General features: G+C 39.6%; 1 protein-coding gene across 1 annotated transcript in view; it reads left to right on the plus strand.

Moving 5' to 3' along the window:
* cdh5 (cadherin 5) overlaps positions 1 to 9,670 on the plus strand; it is a 74,379-nt gene extending 64,709 nt beyond the window's left edge. The window contains exons 14-15 of the mRNA XM_086093592.1: positions 1,899 to 2,031; positions 4,828 to 9,670. Of these exons, the coding sequence (XP_085949718.1) occupies positions 1,899 to 2,031; positions 4,828 to 5,221 (527 nt within the window). The 3' untranslated portion in view covers positions 5,222 to 9,670. The remainder of the gene's footprint in view (positions 1 to 1,898; positions 2,032 to 4,827) is intronic.
* Positions 9,671 to 17,788: the final 8,118 nt, after the last annotated feature.

The following is a 17,788-nucleotide window of genomic DNA, read 5'->3' on the forward strand; positions in this document are numbered from 1 at the left end:
AGTTGCTTTCAACACAACATGGGATTGGAGAATTGAGTGCCGGGGGTTGAATTTGACACCCCTGTTGTTGCTTCCGCTATCCCTTTTCACACAGCCAACATCCCGCTCTGATCGTATCTATAAAACAAGGTGGAAAACGGGCAGTGTGAAAGGGTCTACAAGTCCACTCTGCCCTTTTTACACTGCTGTTGTACCTAACAATCCTGAAATTAGTGTTGACTTCAACCCCTTTAATTTCACGTCGTGTTCGCTCTTGCTTTGCCATCGCCTTTCACGTGGGAGAACTTTCCCGCCTCCTGGCGTTGTTGGTTTAATGAATAATGCAGGGACAGATGCGGAAAACAACGCCCGCAGTTTCCAACGCACTGCTATTCTCTTTGATCCCTTCGCCCCCTTGCCGTACCGCCTTGTACTTTGACTCAATCAACACACTTGTCACAACGGGGGGTAGAGCACTAATAACTTTGTTGCTGCACTTGAGTAGATCTGTCAGATATCGTCAGGTAAACTGAGCATTCTCTTTTCCTGAAGACTGAACTGAACAGATTTGTACTTTCTACTCCCTGCTTTGTCGAGAGAAGAGTGTTACGGCTGATGACACGGCGTAAAAAAGACAGTCAACCGTGGTTGAAATTTTGATTGATTGGGATCTTGGGACTTTACAAAGCATAACAATGGGTGGGGAAGTTTGTCTGGGAAGACTAAATGAAGAGATGCAGGATGGAATGAAAGAGAAAAGTGTGGGAAAAGCGTGTGAAGAATAGCAGCGTTAATGAGGAGTTTATCAGCATTTTAGGTACCGTCTGCTTATCAAACAGCGGCAAACATTAAGTGGATGAACTATTAATATGCACCAATTCTTTTTATTCTCCAGTCCCACTGGGTCTCCTTCTCTTTATCAAACCCTCTCACCACAGGCCAGATTAACTATTTAACGCTCTTGTCATTATCTGCCGCGCCCCGAAGCAATTTAGTGCCGTCGCGCTAGCTCCCTGTTCGCCACAAGTCGCATTTGACCCCTGAAAAATAAGAACATTTTCTCACTGGTTTTCTCGTCTTTCTTCTCCTTTTTCTTCTTCCGAGTCGGCTATCTGTCAGGCTTAATAAAGTGTGGAGCATGTGTTGTAAAAGATTAATCTGTTGCTTTCCCAAGCATACTGGAATGAGGCGCGCTCGCCCGCTCGGCGCTAAAAGGCAAAGCTAATGTCAAACGTCCAGAAAGAGAGTGAGGGAGAGAGTGGTTCATGTCAGGATCCCAGAGCTCGTGGCCTTAATCTAATGGCAGAAGCGTCCTTTACTTCCCCCTCCTTTTTGTGCTTCGCTTTGTCTTCTTGCATAGTCATTCACTTCATCCCTCCTCTTTCTCTTGCTTTTTTCCTTCACATTCCCCTCTCAATGTCTTTCTTCTCTTGTTTTCTGTTCTTAACACTCTCCGTCCATAGCTTCTCTCACTTGGTCCTTCACTTCTTTGCCGCCTTTTCCTCATTGATATTCCCTCCATCCGCCTTCCCGTCCTTGCCGAGTCGTCGCTGTGTGTTTTTAGAGCTTCTCGCGCTCGAGGCAAACTTCGCATATACCTAAAACCGTTCGGCTGCTCATTTTCCCGTCTGTTTTCCAGGCTCACTCCCTTGTTAGCGCACCGCCTTCCTTCCACATCCTTCATGCTTGCTTCCTTCATGACCCCATTCTCATTCCTGCCCTAATTTCCCCACATCTATACAGAAAAGCGTTGGCTGACCGCTTTAATCTTGCCAGCCCAAGTTTTCACGCACTTGCTAATCGCGTCTGTCTGTCAAACATCTAAAAATTGCAGGGACAACTTTTCCTCGTGTTTCCAGAACAAACCGGGCATTTTTTTCCTCGCAAAAAACTGAAAAAGTGCATCTTGTCTTTTGCAGTGATCGTCATCCTATTCGTAATGAAGAAGCGCTACCACAAAGACTCGCTGGCCGGTATGAAGAATAGCGGCGAAATCCATGAGCAGCTTGTCACCTACGATGAAGAGGGCGGAGGCGAGATGGACACCAACGGGTATGTGGACGCAAAAACTCTATGTCATCATTAGAGCAAATAATTTTTAATGTTCCTAAAAACTGGACAACTGGTAACTTAGGTTAAAAAACAAAACAAATGCATGCTTTGAGATCAGAAGATACGGTCACATAGTCAGTAGCATGATAAAAAAAAAAAAGACAAAAGTGGAAAAATCATTAAGTAAAGTGCAGTATTTGCTTTGTTAGTACATTACTTCCTGGTTCATGAAGGTTGATGCATGTACTACAGCCATTTTGATTCAAGACTGTTCCATTCTTGTGATAATTACTGATACAGTAAATCTCAGCATATTCACGGATTGGCATTTGTGGATTTGCCTAATCAGATTTCTTTTTTTAATCAATTATCTGTTGTTCTCTGAAAAACTCACTATTTACCGTTAATGTGCTTGGGACAAAAAAAATAGCATTATTGCTTTGGTTACATCAGGTGGCGTCTTGGTGCCAAGGAAACTAACTTAAGTGAATTGAGGAGATTCATTTAACAAAAGTAATCCTTTGCCACTATTTTTATGGATTTCTGCTATTCAGGGTTGCAGTGGTTCACTGTACCACAAAACATAATATGTGAAAGGTGAAAAATATAATTTTAGCGTGTTCGTACATTCACTGCACATCAAATGTGAACAGTATTGTTAGCATCGATGCTAGTGCTAACGCAACCTGGTGTCTTGACTAGTCTGGCAACAGCTGTTTTGTTAAAATGTTAGCTCATACAAATAATAGGCTGTTGATACACTTTTACCAAATGTTATTGAGATAAGACACATATTTTACATTATAAACACAGTTCTCGGGAGTTGCGTAGTACCTGTATACACAACACATTTTTAAACAATTTCATTTTGTGTATATTTTGGGAAACTTTAGGAAAATATATACAATTTTTGGGTAAAAGAATTACATTCAAGGTATTTTTATTGCGGTCAAATATCAAAACAGCGTTAAAGATATTTGATCCCACTTTTTTTTGTGTATCAATATTTATTTGCAGACTTAGTCACGCGAGACACTTTGTACTTGAAGAAAAGCCACATGGCGTCTTAATCCTCCTCCGTTTGCAATATTTATCCCCTCTGCCACGTCCTATCATTTAGTGACCCAGTTTAGCTGAAAGGAATCATTAAAGTTTTATGTAATCTGAATCTAATCTAATGTGAAGCTTATTTAAAAGTGCCTGCTTAATGCATTGCTCATGTTTAATGCTCAAATGGCATCACCTTCACTATCCTTATTGGCCAATTATGTTCAGTTTATTTCAGTTTTTTCAAGGCTGTCATTGGGCGGGTTTTCAGTTCACTCACTCTGCACTGTGTTGGCTGTCCTCCCTCGGTGACCAGATGTTGTCTTTCACTAGGCCATGTTCACTTTTATAAATTGTAGAAAATTTACACTAAATATGTTCAAGTTATCAAAGCATTTCAGGAGCTTCTTTGAAACCATAACTTCCAATTTCAACTAATGTCTAATGTGTTGATTCCTTTACCTAAGTGACCAAATAGCCTCTTTTCTCAAGATATATCCACTTTGTCAAAAACAGATTTACTGATTTTTATTATTGAAACCGCATCTCCCAAGCTAAGATAGCACATTGATTGTTTTACTGGAGTGACCAAATGTCCTCTGTTTTCTGGAAATGGCCATTATTTGACACCAATGATTGTTTTATTTGCATGTGACTGTTTAACCCATATGTCTTCTTTTACCCAACTACGTCCAGTTTTGGTATCAACAAAGAATTATGAATGCCCATATTTGTCTGTTTTTAGGGACTGTTGATTGCTTCTATATTAGTGACCAAATGTCCTCTTTTCCATGCCAAAAAGGCCAAAAGCCGTCTTTGTGTTCTTTTACTTCAGTGACCAAAATGTCTTCTTTTCACACGATATTTCGTCTTTTTTGGTTGCTATTCACTATGAGTACACTGCAAAAACTGAAATCTTAAGTAAAATATGATTTCTTAAATTTGACCTAAATTTGCTTATTTTGTTTTGACAAGTTATTTATGGTTAAAATAAAATTGTCAGACAAGATCCTTCTGCTTATACGTATGCATTTTAAGAAAATAGGTTTATATATAACAGGTTGAAAAAGTTTCAATGTTACTTGTTTTTAGTCTAACAATACTATTTTCAAGACAGCTGTGGTTGATATGGCCCTAGTATTATTTTCTTATATTGTTCAAAACCTGGCGGCTCACTAATAAGGTGAAGGAAGTGACTAACGCCACGGTGGCTGACTGGTTAGCACGTCCGCCTCCCAGTGTAGAAGACTTGAGATCGAGTCCGGGCTTCGGCTTTCCTGGGTGGAGTTTGCATGTTCTCCCTGTGCTTGCGTGGGTTTTCTCCGGGTACTCCAGTTTCCTCCCACATTCCAAAGACATGCATGGCAGGCTAATTGAACACTCCAAATTGTCCATAGGCGTGGTTGTGAGTGTGGATGGTTATTCGTCTCTGTGTGCCCTGCGATTGGCTGGCAACCAGTTCAGAGTGTACCTCACCTACTGCCCGCGACCCTTGTGAGGACAAGTGGTTAAGAAAATGGATGGATGTTCAAAACCTTAGCGGTAAATTTAATTAAAATGTTCTTGTTCTGTTGGCAGATGATTTTGCTTATATGAAGTAATAATTTTCTCATTTTATTTTATTTTTCTTAAATTGTCTACTGTCTTTTTTGCAGCGACATTACAGCAACATGCCCAGTTCAAATCTTATCTTAAGTTATTTTTTCCCTTTACAAAAATACTAACTTGTACTCTTCCCCTCTCCTCCAGCTACGACGTCTCCATCCTGACGTCAGCATTCAACGACGGCTCCCTCCTCCGCCACCCAGACTGTCTCCCCCACCCGTCTCTCTACACCATGGTCCAGAAGTCCCAGCCACACCAGCACCAAATGCAACCTGTCTCCACCTGCAAGGGCGACATGGCGGCCATGATTGAGGTAAAAAAACACGATGCGGACCACGACCGCGAAGGCTTCCCGTACGACACGCTGCACATCTACGGCTACGAGGGCCCCGAGTCCATAGCGGGGAGCCTCAGCTCACTGGGAAGCTCCTCCAGTGGCGGCTCCGAGTCGGACTATGACTTCCTGAGTGACTGGGGCCCCAGGTTCAGGACCCTGGCTGAGTTGTATGGCGTGGACGAGTCGGACTACTACCACTAGTTGACCTTTTCATCATGTCGCCACGCGTACTTCCGGGCGGCAAAACCTCAGATGGCACCATTAGTAAACCAGCTATTTGGCCAAGGAAGAGCGATTGAGAAAACGGTAAATGGCATGAATTATGATTTCAGCTTTCTTCTGTATCGCTCTAGTTTGAATGTGTGAAATGTCGGTATGAAAGTTGTTACGTAAGGTAAACAGTTTGAAAGGCAGACGAAACGCCGGCTGTAATTAACATTTCAACAAGTAAGTTGATTAAAAATAGACGTGTTGGAAATTCAGGCTTAGTTAACATGATCCTTGAGGAACTGGCTAAGTCACTTTTCTCTTGCTCTGATTAATGGCACAAACTTTTTCTTTTGATGGTAAAATACATTGTAGAGCTGGTGTTAGCAAGCAGGCTAGCTATTATGTTTTGCTAAATAACTCAAAAACAACGGAAAATTAAGGTTTGGTTCCGAGTCTTCTTTAGAAGCGGCGACTACGCCTCTGGGCAGTCTTGCAATGTTCTCTGTATAACTATTTACAACATCCACTCAATTTATCCTCCTCTGCCACAGCTTCTGCTGGATTAATCTGTCGACTTAATCCCAAAAGACAATTTTTATCATACTTTCAGTTCACGTCAGAGGTAGTCAATCACTTTTCTGCCACCCGGAAGTACCCTGGCGCCTACTGTTTACAGATATTAAGAAAAGGTCTACAGTCTACAACAACAGCCATAAAAACACCAACACGACAAGACACTTGAACAGGAACTGGAACAACAGCCGACTTTGAGAGAGTCTTTTTGTTTCTTCTCAATCTTCATTCTTTTCATTCAATCAGATGGAAGGATGTCCCATGAGAGGAAGTGGCTACATGAGCACAAAGTTGCGATTTAAGGACACAGTTAGAGCCAATCAGAGTTGACATATGAGCGCGTTATATATGGCACATTTTCTTCCCTTTGTTGGGCTTTTATCTATTTGTACACACGCACGCACACACACACACGCACACACACACACACACACACACACACACACACACACACACACACACACAGACAGACACACACACAATGTCTACTTTATTAGGGACAACAATGGGACGCTATATGAAGTCAATCATGCACAGTTTTGATCAAAGCTATCAGAAGCTTTTGTACTGGATCATGTGGATCGTTTTAATTTACATTTGGAAGCTAGTGTATCACAGTGGAAGCGGAGAGAAAAAACTATAGTCAAATTCAAGTGACGGGAAATAGTCCAGCCCAATTACTGACACTGCTTTCCCGTGCTTTTTTGTTTGACACAAGCCATCATCGCGCTCATTGTTTGGTGAGGAAAGCTCAACTCTCAGAGCCCTCCTCGCCACGCACAACTCAGGAAGCACACAGCAGCTCTGAGGTGCTTTAACTACTTTAACCTCTCATCCCCCTGGCTACCGGCAGCTGCTGGAAGCACATCCATAAGAAAAAAAGAAAAAAGAAAAAAAGAAAAAAGAAAAAAAGATAACGACTGAATAACGTGGGAACAAAGGGTCAGTGGACTGATCCCAAAAAGTGTGAATTGGGAAGGTTTGAGGTTATATCGTAAAATTAGGTCATCCAAATTGTGGAGGTTGAACTGTAGTGAAAATATTTTTATTTTTTTGCAAAAATGCAACTCCAGTGTGACTTTCTTCATGTTTCATTTTTGACTAGTATGTCTTACACTTACAGTCAGAAAAAAACACTACATAGAAAGAGGCTGTCTTTAGGCCTTGGTGGAGGTCTCAAATGTGAAGAAGGTATTTTTGTTTATTGCTGTTCTTGCTTGGAAGGCCACCGTCACAATAGCCGGAAGTCACTTTTGCGTTTTCCCGTCGGCATTCACATGTGAACTTGGTCTTCCCTCCTCTAACCTTCCTCTAATCAGAGCTAAGCTAAACAGCGCTAAGCTAAACTTCCTGTCCATCTGGGGGAGGGTTCGAAGGAGGCAATGGCAGGGGATATCTCCCTGGTGGTCCAACACATTGTCCCAGCTTCCTGTTCAATGGGCTTGATAAACAGTTTTGGAGAGGAAGGCTGAGGGGTTTTAGGTTAAGAAGGAACATGACAAGAACAATACCCATTTCATTTTTCAATCACAACCACACAATACGAAACCTTTAGCCTCACAATATTAATACATATATATATATACTTATGTTAACCTTTTGCAAAATTTCACGGTTCTCTATAATCCCTCGTAAGATGACAAAGAGGAAAAATGAATGCTCTATTTCCTCAAATAATGGCCCAAAAACCCCCCGCCATGTAACCAATTACATTGAATTGAATTTTGGTGCCATCTTGTGGCCTCTTGGTGCCAATGAACTATATAAGGTGAAGTCAACTGAGGAGCTTCATGTAGTGCTTTGCTGTAGTGTTGTGGCATCTCGAGGTCAAGTTTATTTATATGGGCCTTAACCACAAAAGCACTCAACAGTTTCTAAAATGAGAGAACAAAAACAGAGAAAGAGTTCCCTGTATAGTATCAAATACGATTTCAGACTATTTGAACTATGTCGCTAACCAAAACATCAGGACATGTGTAGTCAGTAAACAGTCTCTTGAATAAATTACAGCCTGAAATCTTACTGAGTTTCCTCTGCTGTATCAAATATGATCTGGCATAACTCTTGAGAAGATCCGCGCCCATTTTAACGCAGTTACTAAACAAAACAGCAGCACCTTGTGAGGCACGTAATCAATCTCAGATTAATGTAATTTAGTTTCCTTCAGAAGAGAATTAAACATTGCATATTTACAGGCAAAAATGTTCACGCAAACCATATTATTTCACTTAACAGAGTCCGCTAGCTTAACGCTAACATAATGGGCAATGCCCTTGACGTGAAACGGAAATTGGCATACATTCGAAACCTGCAAACAACTGCTAATTTACACACACATGGAGCAGAAATACATACAACAAGAGCGCTAAACATTGTCCATTTAAACACCAAAATGTTTTACCAAAAAGGCAACAATTTTATCTAACTAATGTCCGCTATCTTAAAATGCTAACATATAATGCCATGTGCTGGCAATTTTAAACTTTTAAATAACTGCTACTTTACACTCAGAGCAGCAACAGATACAAAAAAAAGAGTATTAAATATGTACAGGCTCAAGATAATTCAAAAGTTCTTCGTTTGAGTCACAGTAAAAGTTGGCCATTGACTAGAAAGTAATGCATTCATTTTGCCATTTGTCCGCGTCTCCCATTAAGGTATTCATTTTTTGAAAAAAAAAATGGCCAAATGTTGAATTTGCTGGAAAACCTACCGCATGGAACTTTGTGTGCTTTCTCTCGGGGTGAAAAAATGATTTGTTTTTCAGCCAATTTAAGCACAGAAGAGAGGCAAGTGTAGACGGACAAATTGGTCAGCCATTTTTCTCTTGCTGGCACAGAACAAAATGTGCAAAGAAAGAAAACAGTCGACCTGGAGTACATAAAATGAAATGGTTTTTTTCTTACATTTTCAGACATGTTTACACATATTCACTTCTTGAGTTGTATTGACCATTGAAGTCGTGACAAGCCTGTGTAGCATTGAAATTATTGTCAAGATTTCAAGGTTGTTGTTTTTTGCTTTAAGTTCAAACAATCAAGTGTGTCATTATGACTTTGGCCAAAACATTCAATAAGTTTGATTAATTAAGTCATTGTCTCAGGTTGGGATACAAAAATGAACTTGAGCGAGTGCTTGTGAGTGTGTGTTTGTGCACTGCTTTTAAAAATATGACTTATTTTGAGTATTTATCTCTGTGTTACTGACAGACTTTGACATGTAAAACATAAAACAAATGTGCCTCTCCTTGTGATCTTTTTATTTGTTATTTCTAAAATATTGTATTTAGTCGATTATGAATTCAACACAATCACTTTTTTAGGGCTGTAAAAAGGGTCAATCGTTGGAAGCATTGTGGCAATGTATGATGGGTGCAAAGTATTCTCGATAAATTGAGATTTAGTTAGAATTTGCACAAAAAAGTGCTATATACTAATTTCCCAGCAACAGCAAATTAATTACCTTTTGACATTGAATTTTTGTTGTAATGTGTTGATTTCATACTAATTACCATGCAATTTTGTACAAAGTCCCACTAAATTCTGATGAGTGTAAGGTGATCATGACCTTCACCAACATTTAAAAAAAATATATATATCCTGTATATTCTTTGCTGTGTAAATAGAGAAGCTTTGTGCCTTCATTATGTCAAGAAAATAATACTGGATTTTTGTTTTGTTTTTCTATTATATTATTGTTTTTACAGTGTGTGTGTGTGTGTGTGTATACAAACTACTTTTTGTTACCTGACCTTTTGTAAGTGTACTATAAATAATAAACTTTGGAAATGTTTTCATCTGTTGAGTGATGAGTCAAATGTAAAAAAACAACTGTTCGTATAGATTAAATGCAACTTTACTGAATGTACAGCACTGAAAAGTCTAATTTATTTTTTCATAGATTTTTGGGGGGAACCTGCGGTCTACTGAACTGAGGTCTCACTATAAAAGTTTTGACTTTTGACTCATCATATATTTTCCTGCTTCAAAGTCTGGAACGTGTTTTGTACACTACACTACTACTCGTATTACATGGCGTGAATACCATCTGACTTCCTGTGAGCCTGAAGCAGCAACTCACCACCACATGGTCGTTTTTACCTTCGCTAAATTTCATGTTTTCTTTTTACCCCGAAAATCCCCAGCGGGGTTTTGAACTACGTGAACTTTCGTAAGACACGTTAGACTTTTTCAACAGCATTCAGTTACTGCAAGCTAATGAGATGCTGTGTGTGTGTGTATTGTGTGTGTGTTTGTGTACCTGTCGGTATGTGTGTGTGTGGGTGTGCGTGTGGGGGTGTGTGTGTGTGTGTTTTGGTCTGTGACTGGGAGGGTGGTATTAGGTGAAGGTCCATGACACTCTTTTCATAAACTTTTTCAACAGAATTAAATTACTGCAAGTTGTGTGGGCATGTGTGTGTGCCAAAAAATACAAGCGAGCGTGTAAATAAAGTAGTGAAGATTATGTTTAAGGGGGCATCCACATTGAAGCCCCTAATCCCAACCCTCCTCCTCCAGTCGACGAAAATGTTAAATGATACTCTGCCGTCGGGCCTTCGCTTTGGATCGAGGGGGGTTAAAAACAAAAAATTCCATCAGTTTTATATATAGTTTTATACGTGTATATTTTTTCATATATAACCAAAAAAATTTGAGTTGTTACCTAGTGTGAAGTTTCGGGCTGAGTGAATTCACTCATTCACTCCCAGCCATTTTCACTGAAGCAACTCACTCCTGGCTGTTTTACTGTATTTTCATTGATTTAGCAAGGCCCACAGAATATTGTGTTCTATTGCTATAAAAACATGGAACCTACCAAAAGAAAGATTGGAGTCTCTTCTTTTAACGGAAAAAAAACTTATATTTCTATCTGTTTCTGTTTTGCAGCAATTAACATTAGAATATAGCTAAGCTTCATCATTATTCACAAATCGGTTAAAAACACTGGGGAAACACGCTTTTTTGCAACATGACCCTGGTTGATCTCTTATACTCTGCTGTCACCTGCTGGCAATTTTTTGTAATAACTACTATTGCTTTAAAGAGACAGCAACGTGAAAAATAAACTTTTTGGAGCTTTTAGCCATGTTAAAACGCTAATTCCTCACCAAAAACATCACCAAAATTGTGTTTTCCTCCATTTGCTTCTCTATGAGTAATTCTAGGTCATTCTGCTCTCCAAGCACCAGCCCCTCCCAACTTGAGAAAACGAGCTGTTGGCTATTATGGACATCATTAGGAGCGGATCCACCCCCGCACCGCCTCTGCGGACTAAGCGCACGCCCACTTTCTCTGAGACCTCCATGCTCACAGGACAGTGACAAAAGTAGCCTTTATCAGTAAACATTCTGTCCAAATGAATTCAAAGCAATCAATAATCCTTCACATTTGCAATGCCAAAGTGCAATGAAATGACAATTGTCTATCTTAAAATCCGTTCTAGCTCATACTTGTGTAAACAAGTAAAACTTTTGCGCTGCTGAACATAACTGAATGAATGGTGTAGTGGTTAGTGCGCTTACCCTGAAAGCAACAGGTCGGTGATTCATGACCCCCTCTGGTATATTTTTTTCTCCTTCTTCTTTCCTCTCTCTTCTTCCCTCTCCTCCCCTCCTCCTCCACGATTTATTGCTGCAAGAAGCCATTTTGTTTCAAATGTTTATTGAAGAATTGATGGCTTGCGTTGCGTGGCCATTCAGAGGAGTTTTCAAACGCAGAGCCCCAACAGCAGACTGCAGCACACGGGGAGAGGCGGGATTTTACTGAACCGTGCGTTTTACTTCCACATTAAAAAACTAACCAGCAAAACACCTAATATTTCATAAAAAATTACATCGCCATGGTGTCAAAGGTAAGATTTAATCATTATATGTCTATAGTTAACTGTGGATGGCTTTAAAATACCGTGGTGTAATCTCGTTAAGCGTCCTCTTCAGGTCAGAGGCTGTATCAAAGCCTTCTGTATGCTCTTTACTACTAATTTACATCACCGTTTGACGTCACTAAGTCACGGAAGTGCACTCGACCCCATCCCCTCGGGTTAGTGGTAACGCCTCTAGGCAAGGCAAGTTTATTTGTATAGCACACTTCATACTCAAGGCAACTCAATGTGCTTTACACAAGGAAACAAGCATCGACAAACACAATAGTCAACAGAGCAAGAAAACAAAAGTAGGTTAAAAAATGTACTGTAAGAACATACATTGACAATGTTAAAACATTAGACAGCAAACGTTAAAAACATTAAGCGTAAGGATGTAAAAAAAAAAAAAACAATAAAAGAGAAAATACATGATTTAAAACTGTTTAAAAGACCTTAATCAAAGGTATGTGGAAAAAAAGCAAAGTTTTCAACATGGATTTAAAAGCATTTACATTCGGGGCTGACTTCACTTATGTTGGCAACATATTCCATTTGTGTGCAGCATAATCGATCAGATTCAAAATTTCCAATGGGCACAAAGTAACTCCTTTCCTTCAGTTAGGACCTTAACCATTTTAGGACTGTTCCATTTAACCCCACCCAAGTTTCCAGCCTGTGCAACAGTATATTATGATCAATCGTGTCAACTGCTGCACTGATGTCCAATAAGACGAGCACCCATAACCTCCCTGCGTCAATGCTCAATCTTATATCATTCAGTATTTTAATCAGAGCTGTTTCTGTACTGTGATGAGTTTGGAAACCTGACTGAAATTTATCAAAAAGTCCATTTGAGCTCAAGAAATTTCTGTGTTGATTAAAAAACACTTTTTCAACTTTTTTAAAGGTTTGTCACGCCCACAGAAATTCGAGAAGCTTGCTGCTCTAGCCCTTAATACTCTCATATGCTCCATGGAGAGCAATGGGGAAACAACGATCATTTGAGAATATTTTAGCATGTGGAAAAGTTGAATAATATGGGCGCTTTAAGTGACAAAAGCAGGGAAGCCATTCAGCCACAAGCACGGCTGTCGCCTCGGAGCGACGTCATCTGGTGGAGCATTTTTATTGGCTGCTGCTAGATGATGTCACAATTACACGACACATGGACCACAAGTCCCAGATGATTGTTCAACCTCCCTTTCTAGTTATTAAAGGACTCTTGATAATCCTCCGTGGACCAACTATAAATGTCCATTCCATCCAGTCTTGTTGAATCGTCCAAGTTGTTTGTGTCATCAAAAGCAAGCATGTTATTGATTTTCATGTTGTTGTCGCATCATCATCCAACAGCATCCCAATGCTATCATGCAGCAAGTCTTGTGAGTGGATTACACGCTGGCTGTGGTCATGTCAACGTCCTGCCTAGTATTCCCGACTGCCTTTGATTCCCGGCCTTCACGGGATTATTCTCAGCGTAATCGTGTCCAAGGATAAATGATGCCTTTCATAGCGGTTAGCAGCCACAGCGCCATATTTACCAAATGCGACTTTTTCTCTCCTTCCTTCTCCTTCTTCTTCTTGCAGACATCTGTCACGTGTTCCCAGCGAGCTCCTCGCCTTGAATAAATGATGACAGGGATGATTTGGCGCCTGTGGCGCTCGTGGAGAAAAATAAAATAAAATGATTAGCTGCTTTTGGAGCATGTTAAGATAAAGGCCCGCTCAAGCTAAAGTTGATACCAAAATAGACATGGTGAAAATTCTGATATAGTTAACATGATCACTGAGGGACCATCTAGGTAGTTGAATTTTCTGTTTCTCATGTTAATGGTCCAGTTTCATCAAAACTGAAAGAAAGCTTTCTTTGATTTAAAGCAACTATACATTATTTAGTTCTGATTCCCCTGCTCAAAAGCACTTCAAAATGCTACATCTATCATACATATTTTGCCAAATTAGTTTTTTCAAACCATGAGTCCTAACAAAGCGAATGCTGAGAAGAAGCTGAAGATGAAGTCCATTGAATTGAAGTTTGAAATACGAGAAAAACATAAGTGAGGTGTGTGTAGAGAACTTGACAAAGCAGTGTGAGTCGATCGATAAAGGCAGTAACGCCAGCCCAGGGCGTTAAAATCATTTCTAAACTGTGGACCTTTTTCCATGAAATGATGGGGAAGCTACTGAGAGAAAGGAGAGTGTAGCAAAAAGAGAAAAAAATACAGTGAAGAAGATTAAGTTCAGTAAAAGTGGAGAGAATAAAAGAATGGAAAACATTTTTTATTTAGACTATTTTGTATTACTGAAGTGAGCTTTTCAAAAGTACAACACAGATATACACAGTGCTATTTTTCTGATTAAAAAAATATATACTATAAAAAAAAAAATTGGTGTTCTGGGTTAGGGTTAGATTATAGTCATGAATAGTCAAGAATATAGTCATGGAAATAAATTTTATTTGTAAATGAAGTTTCCACTTTATACCGAAATAATCATGATAATAATAATAAATTTACTTAGTGTAAAATCTGTCAAATCGTTGAACCCAAAGCTATTTATTCAGTATGAATGGCATCAGGTGAAAAATTGTACCTTCTGCTATCTAGTGGAAGAGCATGTAAACATCGATGGCAAGGACAGATGAACAAATGAACATAAAATTCCGACTTGGCTGTACTTTGTACAAATCCATAAAATAAATGTGTGTGTGGGTGTGTGGGGGTGCGTGTGTGTGTGTGTGTGTGTGTGTGTGTGTGTGTGTGTGTGTGTGTGTGTGTGTGTGTGTGTGTGTGTGTGTGTGTGTGTGTGTGTGTGTGTGAGGAAATATCACTTTACACTGATTAGAGACAAGGACCGAATCCTGCTGTAAATAGCAAAAAATTACGGGAAATTGACACACACCCAATAAGGTTTTTAATTGCCTCAGATGCCACAGATGGTGTGAGCATTTTTGGCCTGACTAAATGAAGACTTCAATAGTTCCTGGGTTTGAAGATGCCACATGTTGGCACCAAAGCAATATTGCACTGTATTTGTAAAAAATTATCATTTTTATAAAAATGAAAGGGAAAATAAATTGTGGCCTTTCACAATAAATTGGGAATCAGTGTCTTAAACATACGCACACACACGCACGCACAAATGTGTCTATGGTGTTTTTAGGTCAAACATTGCAAGTACTACCCTGCGTCCCATTTGGCCGTCTTTTTGTTTGGTGTCCTAGTTGGCCCCGTACCATTGATGTGTTTTGTCTGCGGCTAACCAGGTATACAAAATGTCATCCCCACGTTTATGCACAGGATTACACTTCAGTGCTGCCACTTGGACCCGTGCCCACCGCCTCATTGCCGTGCAGGCATAACGCTGCAGTCAACCATCACAAAAAGGCCAAATAAACCCCAAAGTTAACACCCTGCGGTTCTGCCTGTTAGACGTTGCAAGGAACATGATCAAATGTCCAACTTTCCACTGAACACACACACAAAGGGGGGCAGTCAACAATGGCCGCCGCTAGCTGTTTGGCTAAGAGGATGTTAGCGTGTGGCGACGAATAAGACAAAACGCACTGAAAAGGAGGATATCCCCCTTTGTCGTACTCTCATCCTCTTTGTTTGCCGCCTTTTGTTGGCGCCAAACAAACACGCAATCAGTGGGAAATAATGCCAAAATCATTCGCTTGTGTGTATATGAGATTGTGTATACAACGGTGTCTTGAATTCATCCATTTACTGTACCGCTTATGACATAATTTAACCGTATGTCAAGAAATAAACCATTTCCTCCCATATTTTTCGCTTTAATTTAATGGAAACTGTGCTACTTCTCGTGTGTGAGACTTGGTGACTAAGAAGCATTTCCCAAGTAGCCAATCTCAATACGCTGCAGTAATATTAGCCAATTTTCACGAAGGATAAAGAATATATGCCGGTAAGTATTATAACAGTAACCGTCTACATGGGTCGTGCCATTGCTAGTGTTCAAATATCTGTTCTTTAAAAGGTTATAAAAGTGATACATGTTATTCGTTAGCATTGTTTGTTAACATTAAAATAAACATATTCAAAGCAAAGCTATATGCGATTGTTTTAAAAGCACACTGTCATTTGTACTACATAAAATTCCGACTTGGCTGTACTTTGTACAAATCCATAAAATAAATGTGTGTGTGTGGTTGGGGGGGTGCGCATGTGTGTGTGTGTGTGTGTGTGTGTGTGTTTGTGTGTGTGTGTGTGGGGGGGGGGGTGGGGTGTGTGTGTGAGGAAATATGCTGCATGAGAACTGGCTGACAAAAGACTGTGTGTGACTTTGTCGCCACACTGTGGTAAATTTGAGACATTGTGTTCATTCAAGACTTAGTGTATACTGATCAGACTGACTCATGATGAAATATAAATAATTCATGGTTATAATACAGCAACACTGGGGACAAGCAATGTATGTAAATTATAATCTGAATCTAATCTAAATTATTTTATAGTGAATGGTTACTCCTTATATGTTTAGGATATAGTGTTTGCAGATAATTATTCAGTTCACAACGTTACCAAAGCTGTTGTGATAAAGTGTCCAGAATCAGTTTATTTCTCAATACAAACATTCTGAATTTCCCCCCCACTGTGACAAGTATTAAAATTGGTATTGTAAATAGCTGACTTTTTAAATATTATTTTTTTAATTTGTCCAACTTGGGAGGAAAAGGCATATTGGTTCAGTATGGCCACACAGAGGCGCTGTTGTACTTTTCAATGATGGTTAATTGTGGCTGAATCAGGGGAACTAATAATCCGCACCCCAAACCATTAATCAATTAGATAACAGTTGGAACCGATAGAACACCATAAAAAATAAAATTAATTTCACAAGACCCTCTGAAATTCTCACTTTGAAAATTTTATCTTAGATATTGCGTAAGCAGGCTAATACTATTGATGTGCCTCAAATGAAGGTGGTTTGTTTGTGTTGAATAATATTGACCCCCCCCCCCCCCCCCCCCCCCCGATATTTGTGGCAGGGCTCGTGTTCAGGAGGCCTTAAAAAAAAACTTAACTACAGTACCACCTTTAAACACAAGAGGGTGCACAACTGATGTTGAAACTGGTTGACACAGTATACCTCCCTCTCCATTCTGGAGTAACTGAAGACCTGACAAAAAACCCGAGTGCGTTTTATCTGTGTAAAATAGACCATGCTTTAACTCGTTCGATCTGACACCAAGGTGGGGGAAACGGGGTGACATTTCCTGCGAGTGTCTGACCCGGAGGGCCGATCTTAGCTGCTATCCTGAGATGCAGAGACAGCTGCAGAGCAGAGCTGCCAAAGGGAGCAGCTATCATTGGTCACCTCCAGCACAGCGTTCATATTAGCCACACTGCTGGGGAATCCAGCTCTATACTATATAAAACATTTTAAAGGCCAGTCCATGCCCCAAAGGAAAATACAGCATAATTTAGCCATGTTTACATGTGCCTACTCTCTGTTGCCCGGGATACTGTATATACAATGGATAATGTATGTAGTAGTATGTGAGTAGGAAACGTCAAAACTGTCACACACAATGCCATGCTCCACATGATAGGCTTTCTGTTCTATGCAAAAAACAAACAAAAGGTGTTTTCTTTGTGGTTTGCATTATAAAGAAAAAAGGGAGATAACATGCTGTTATCGAAAGAAATTATGTTTACATGTATTTCCAAATGATGTTATTTTTATGTAAAAAAAACATGTATCGCCATAATTTCATGATCAACTCAAAAATGTTGAATACAAAATTTCATTGTATATTTCCACATTTAATTTTTTAGATCATGTATCTCATTGGTGTTGATTAATATGTGAAAAGGATGTATCTTCAGATGATGTTGTTTTTTTGGTAATTGAGAAATGAAAAGTTTTCTATGATTTAGATTGAAAGGAAAAACAACTACAAATTTGGAGATACATTTCTTTGTGGTTTCTTTGTGATTTGAATAGAACAGAGGGAAATCTCACAAAATTACCATGAATAGGCATGTGGACACTGTACATTTGAGTATACTGTAATACCAGTGATACCCATTTGTATTTCATTCAGTAGTTATATTGGAGACACATTTGAGTAAAGCTATGCTGGCTACTCAATCCTCC

The sequence above is a fragment of the Leptonotus elevatus genome, chromosome 13 (assembly GCF_054856555.1).
Source record: "Leptonotus elevatus isolate MCC_2025b chromosome 13, RoL_Lele_1.0, whole genome shotgun sequence".
Classification (NCBI taxonomy): domain Eukaryota; kingdom Metazoa; phylum Chordata; class Actinopteri; order Syngnathiformes; family Syngnathidae; genus Leptonotus; species Leptonotus elevatus.